The sequence below is a fragment of the Salvelinus alpinus genome, chromosome 21, assembly GCF_045679555.1.
Source record: "Salvelinus alpinus chromosome 21, SLU_Salpinus.1, whole genome shotgun sequence".
Classification (NCBI taxonomy): Eukaryota; Metazoa; Chordata; class Actinopteri; order Salmoniformes; family Salmonidae; genus Salvelinus; species Salvelinus alpinus.
Window position 1 is genome coordinate 14155890 of NC_092106.1, and position 6806 is coordinate 14162695.

Here is a 6806-nt window from a genome sequence, read left to right on the forward strand (position 1 = left end):
GAGGAGTGGAAAAGCAGCCTGGAACATGAGAGCAAGTTCACTTTACTTGAGTGGCCTCAACCCAATAGAGCGTCTTTAGGATGAGATGGATCGGGCTGTTCCCATGAATGTTCCGCCTTTCTTTCTGCAGCAACTGCGTGATGCCTTCGCATCAGGAACGTTTCCGACACCTTGTAGAATGGCCCACAGAATTCCGGCTGTTCTGGAGGCAAAGAAGGGTCAGACCTGGTACTACACTGACTAAAAATATAAATGCAACATGCAACAATTTCAAAGTTTTTACTGAGTTACAGTTCATATAAGGAAATCAGTCAATTAAAAAAATATCATTAGGCCATAATCTATTGATTTCACATGATTGGTATTACAGATATACATATGTTGGTCACAGATACCTTTAAAGAAAAATGAAGGTAGTTGTGTGGATCAGAGAACCAGTCAGTATCTGGTGTGACCACCATTTGCCTCATACAGTGCGACATCTCCTTCATATAGAATTGCAGTCTGATTGTGGAATGTTGTCCCACTCTTCAATGGCTGTGCGAAGTTGCTGGATATATTGTCAGGACCTGGAGCACACTGTCATACACATCATTCCAGAGCATCCCAAACATGCCCAATGGGTGACATGTCTGGTGAGTATGCAGGCCATTGAAGAACTGGGCCATTTTCATCTTCAAGGAAGTGTGTACAGATCCTTGCGACATGGGGCCGTGCAGTAACATGCTGAAACATGAGGTGATGGTGGCGGATAAATGGCACGACAATGGGCCTCAGGATCTCGTCACAGTACCTCTGCATTAAAATTCCCATCGATGAAATTGTTCGTTGTCCGTAGCTTATGCCTGCCCGTATCAAAACCCCACCGCCACCATGGGGCACTGTTCCTAACGTTGACATCGGCAAACTGCTTGCCCACACGACACCATACACGCTGTCAGCCATCTGCCCGGTACAGTTGAAACCGGGATTCATGCATGAAGCGCACTTTTCCAGGGGCCATCGAAGGTGAGCATATGCCCACTGAAGTCTTAAGACGCCGAACTGCAGTCAGGTCAAGATCCTGGTGAGCACGCAGATGAGCTTCTCTGAAACGGTTTCTGACCGTTTGTGCAAATAATTCGGTTATATAAACCCACAGTTTCATCAGATGGCTGGTCTCAGACGATCCCGCAGGTGAAGAATCCAAATGTGGAGGTCCTGGGCTGGTGTGGTTACACATAGTCTGCCATTGTGAGGACGGTTGGACGTACTGCCAAATTCTCTAAAAGGATGTTGGAGGAGGCTTACGGTAGAGAAATTATCTGCAAGAGCTCTGGTGGACAGTCCTCCAGTCAGCATGTCAATGCTCTTTCAAAACTTGACATCTGGTGTTGTGACAACTGCACATTTTAGTGGCCTTTTATTGTCCCCAGCACAAGGTGCACCTGTGTAATGATCATTCTGTCTAATCAGCTTCTTGATATGCCACACCTGTCAGATGGATGGATTATGACACTAACAGGGATGTGAACAAATGTGTTAATGACATTTTTGTTGAAAGGTGGAACCGACACTTAACATGATGCGTTTATATTTTTGTTCTGTGTAGATGGGTGTACCTAATAAACTGTCCGGTGAGTATATAGATGCTTTGCATTTTGACCAACTATCATTGTTACTCCCTTTTCCCCAGTCCCTTCTTCTTCCCATTCGACACACGGCAGATGCTCTTCTATGTGACTGCTTTTGACCGTGACCGGGCCATGCAGCGCCTCCTCGACACCAACCCTGAGATCAACCAGTCAGATTCCCAGGACAGCCGCGTGGCGCCCCGTCTCGACAGAAAAAAGGTGTTGAACATTTTGGTGTAATGTCACCTAATCGACTCAATGTATGCATTTCAAATGCCTTTCTGGAATGGGTTTAATAACTGTAGCCAAGAGGAGTGGACATCCCTAATTAAAAATTACTAAAAGCAGGCTGGATCTCTACCCACTCCTGTTTGTCTTTTCACTAACTCCTCGTTTCTGCTCTTCCCCCTGTCTCTAGCGAACGATAAACCGTGAGGAGCTGCTGAAGCAGGCGGAGTCAGTGATGCAGGACCTCGGCAGCTCCAGAGCCATGCTGGAGATCCAGTATGAGAACGAGGTACAGTACACGCGTTCACACCCTCATTACAGAGCACTGTTCAATCACCTCCATTTTGACTTTGTCCCTCTCAGAACCTGGAGTCGTTTGGGGGGGTAGATTTTGAACATGACCCTAAACTTATCTAGATAGAAGCTCCATCGCTCTCCTGCCTCTATTTCTTTCTTTCTCTCTCCCTTACTCCCCCGGTCTCTGTCCTTCTGTCAGGTGGGCACAGGGCTGGGTCCCACCCTGGAGTTCTACGCCCTGGTCTCCCAGGAGCTGCAGAGGGCCGACCTCGGGCTGTGGAGGGGTGAGGAGGTCGCCCTGTCCAACCCAAAAGGTAACTTTCTACTCCAACCCTCTGGGGAATATATTTGTCTCTAAATAGGAGCTCCTAAAAACATTTTAGAAGTGATTTCTGCAACAAACAACAAAACGTAATTTGGACAGAAATAGGATTTATTTTAGATTTAAAAGCTCTCCTACAGTTTTCTAAGATGTGCCTGGGTGGCAACTGTTAAGTCACATGCGGAGATATGGGCTCCTAAAGAGGACATCATTGCTGAGTAGCTTGTCTTTGAGACCCACATTGGAACAACTCTTCCTCTTCTCCACCATCTTGTTTCCTTCTCCCAGGAAGCCAAGAAGGGACCAAGTACATGTTCAGCTCCCGAGGGCTGTTTGCCGTTCCCTTTGGCAGGACAACCAAACCGGCACACATCGCCAAAATCAAGATGAAGTTCCGCTTCCTGGGCAAGCTGATGGCCAAGGCCATAATGGACTTCAGACTGGTAAACAGTAACACTTTGTACCTCTGACCAGTGGACCAGTCTCTGTGTAGTCTCCACTGCTAATGCTTCTAGACCTTCACTTTTAGTTGTTTTGGAGTGGTTTTTACACTTACATTACTTGCCTTTAGCCCTGTTTGCCAGAATAAAGGTGATTTGTATTTTGGTGATTTTGTATATTTTTTCTGTGCTCCTACTTCAACTCCCCTCTTCTACAGCCCTCCTACATGCTCTCACCTTTCAAGCAGAATTGTACACTCACCTGAACCTCTCAGTAGGTAGCCCTCTGCTGATCTAACACCTGTCTCCCTCCCAGCTGGACCTGCCCCTGGGGCTGCCCTTCTACAAGTGGATGCTGCGGCACGAGACATCCATCAGCTCCCACGACCTGGTCAACATCGACCCGGGTGTGGCCAAGTCCATCCAGCACCTGGAGGACATCATCCGCCAGAAGAGGAGGCTGGAGCAGGACCGCTCCCAAGTCAGTCCCCGATACACAACCTCCCCAGATGCAGCTAACCTCAGTCATTACAATTTGATTTTGGTGATGAGAACTTGGATACTCTTATGGAGGTCTTTCTCAGAGATGGGGTTCATAGTGGTAGCTATAGTAAGGCTTGATTTACACTCCAGTAGACATCCGCTTAGTGGCTCTCCCCACGCATTGCGCAAAGGGCTCTGCAGTCCACACGTAAATTTAATGCGTGTCAGAATTTGCAGCTGTATTCAAGTGTCAGTGATGTTTTGCTAAGGAGAGTGCTTGGTGGAGTGTAAAACCGTTTTGGCCCCTCCCTATCAGATTGATGATGCTCTTCCATGTTACGTTCCCCATATTAATAAAAGGCCTGTTTCCTCCTAGACGAGAGAGACCCTGCAGCAGGCTCTGGAGAGTCTCAACATGAACGGCTGCTCTGTGGAGGACCTAGGCCTGGACTTCACCCTGCCCGGTTTCCCCAACATCGAGCTGAAGAAGGGAGGCAAGGACATCCCTGTCACCATCTACAACCTGGAGGAGTACCTCAGGGTGGGTAGCTCATGCACGCACACACACTTAGACACACACACACACAGCGCTCCTACATATAGACTCTCCACAAACCAGTGTCCACCTCCTTATGGAGCTGACCGTTGGTCCCATTCTCTCCACAGCTGGTGGTCTACTGGACGATGAACGAAGGTGTGTCCCGCCAGTTTGAATCTTTCAGGGAAGGGTTTGAGTCAGTCTTCCCCCTGCATCACTTGCAGTATTTCTACCCTGAAGAGGTGAGTACTGCTATCAATAATCCCAAAAATAATTTATTTACGTGTTTGGTTGTCTTCAGGATGTCACGTTGCCAACCCCCTCTGTGCTCTCCCTTCCGCCTGTAGTTGGATCAGCTGCTTTGTGGCAGCAAGTCCGAGACCTGGGACGTCAAGACCCTGATGGAGTGCTGTCGGCCCGACCACGGCTACACGCATGACAGGTGAGTTACTCCACCGACCAGAGCTCTGACCAGACCTACACTTAGTGTCGTGTTTAGGACTTGTCAGAGTACAGTGGTTTGACGTTTCGTCTTTCTCTCAACAGTCGTGCTGTGAGGTTCCTGTTTGACGTGCTCAGCAGTTTCGATGCAGAGCAGCAGAGACTTTTCCTGCAATTTGTAACAGGAAGCCCCAGGCTACCTGTTGGAGGTGAGTGTTCATGGATACATATTCACCATACACACTTGAAGATTTGTTGTGCTCCGAAGTTGAGTGGTCCCATTCTCCGATTTGAGAATTGAACAATCCCACACTTTGGGTGACATGTTTTCAGAGTGCAATGCACTTTAACTGAGGCTGTAGTCATGTCGTGCCCTCATGCACTTAGTAAGGAAATGAATGTGACACTGTTCACTCTACTGGAAACCCGCAAATGAAAATATAGACCTCAAGTATAGAGAATAGGACAAGACAAAAAAGTATGTCGACAGACAAATCCAGCCATGGCAGTTTTGAGCTGATTCTGATCATGCCACCTCTTTCTCTCCAGGTTTCCGTAGTCTGAACCCGCCGCTGACCATCGTGCGGAAGACATTTGAGTCGACGGAGAACCCGGACGACTTCCTGCCGTCGGTTATGACCTGCGTCAACTACCTGAAGCTGCCTGACTACTCCAGCATCGAGATCATGCGCAAGAAACTGTTGATTGCGGCCCGTGAGGGCCAGCAGTCCTTTCACCTGTCCTGATCTCGCAGTCTCTCTCCCATTCAAAATGCCTTCTACAGCAAACTGACGAAATCATGACTTCCTTTTTAGTTTTTCTTTTTGTAATCACCTACATCAAGGCCAAGTGTGTACAGCCTTCTTGTTAGAGAACACAGCTTGCAGAAATTAAAGGACTTGAGTTATATATTTGCTGCCCCTGTCTCCTACAAAAAAGGTGTTAAATGACTCGCAGAACAAAACAAAAATTATCAGTTGAGTAATGTTTAAAAAAAAACGAAGAAAAAAAAAACCTGAGTTACATTTTAAAATGCGTTGCTGTGTGATATTTAAAGGGATGTTTCCCAAGTGGTGAATGTCACTGTGTTGGGGAGGTCCATAGAGCAAGCTAGGTTCACTTTAGCTCCAAAGATAATTTGTACAGAAAAAAATTCCAGACTGCTCATTCTACACATTTGATAGAATAGCTCTTTGTTCTCATGTCTCCTTTCCCCTTCAGTTTGTCTGTTTTCCATTCTGTTCTCCTGTATTATACGGCCCGGCCCCAGTTTGTGTTGCGTTTTGGTTCTGCTACCCCTCCTTTTGTGTGTGTTTGCGTATACATTTTTTGGAAACGAGAGTTGCAGTTGGTTGACTGCGGGTAGTGATGAGAGCTTTTTTTTTTATATATATATTTTTCCCAAGTTGAAATTGTGTTCTGGTCTACAATTACAAAGAGCTTCAGCTCAAACATAAGAGTTATCCAGTGTGTTGGATAAGTTAACTTACTTTTTGCTCTCACTTTGATAGAGTAGTAGTGTGTCTCAGATGGACTCTGAGGGAGTGCGCTCTGACAGACTGACTGGCTTAGGCCAAACTCTGAGCCCCCCCCCCCCCAAATCCCTATTGTAGCTGAGCGCACCCATTTGGCTGGACTCCTTTTATCGTTTCACGGCCAGATAGCATTTCAAGTTCATTTATGGAATAAGAGTTTATATGCAGTTTCATGCCCGGTTTGAGGTGGGGATGTCTGCTTCACCTTTTTTTTTTTTTTTTTACCTTTTTTCTTCTTGCTGTCTTATTTTTTTTTGGCTGCTGGCTTGGAACAAACCGTGGTGTGCACCTGCAGTCTGTGGCCAGGGGAGGGCCCCACTCAATGCTCTCCTGGCCCAGTCGTTCATGTGCTGGTTTCTAAGATCTGCAATAATTTACTGCATCAGGTTAATGTTTTTACCTGAACATAAAATAAAGTAACTGTTTGACTCATCTGTGTTCTCTTTATTTAATCCTCCTGTTCTTCCTTTCATCCTTCATTCTGTGGATCTGACTGACAGTCTTGGAGGTGATCAATGGGGGTAGGAGTTGCTTGATTTTAAAACATACCTCATTTATATGAACAGTTGATTACCACTGACCCTACCAATTCTATGTCATGGTTTATTAAGATTAGCACTTGAAGGGTTGATGTTTCAGTGACTGGTGGACAAAGGTATTGTGTATGAACTGAGTGTGTGTATATATGTATGTGTATATATATATACATATATACATACATAATTAACTTGCATTGTAAAATGTAAGTTTTTGAATTGTCTTCATTATAGGTAACTTTACTTTTTTTTTTTTTAACCATTAATGTTCTGAGGGACATGGAATTGGACACAACATAACTGATATACAGTATAATTTGGTGCTTATTTGTCCTTTTTTACACATGTACAAGTGTGTATTAATACATGTGTG

The 6806-nt window shown here is 45.8% G+C and overlaps 1 protein-coding gene across 5 annotated transcripts in view; it reads left to right on the top strand.

The window, feature by feature from the left end:
- Positions 1 to 6329, top strand: part of LOC139548559 (E3 ubiquitin-protein ligase TRIP12-like) — a 47045-nt gene extending 40716 nt beyond the window's left edge. For all 5 annotated transcript variants that reach the window (XM_071358284.1, XM_071358288.1, XM_071358287.1 and 2 more), the window contains exons 33-42: positions 1676 to 1832; positions 2032 to 2130; positions 2338 to 2452; positions 2749 to 2903; positions 3217 to 3381; positions 3760 to 3924; positions 4050 to 4163; positions 4269 to 4363; positions 4468 to 4571; positions 4912 to 6329. In XM_071358284.1, the coding sequence (XP_071214385.1) occupies positions 1676 to 1832; positions 2032 to 2130; positions 2338 to 2452; positions 2749 to 2903; positions 3217 to 3381; positions 3760 to 3924; positions 4050 to 4163; positions 4269 to 4363; positions 4468 to 4571; positions 4912 to 5108 (1366 nt within the window). In that variant the 3' untranslated portion in view covers positions 5109 to 6329. The remainder of the gene's footprint in view (positions 1 to 1675; positions 1833 to 2031; positions 2131 to 2337; positions 2453 to 2748; positions 2904 to 3216; positions 3382 to 3759; positions 3925 to 4049; positions 4164 to 4268; positions 4364 to 4467; positions 4572 to 4911) is intronic.
- The last annotated feature ends 477 nt before the right edge of the window (positions 6330 to 6806 follow it).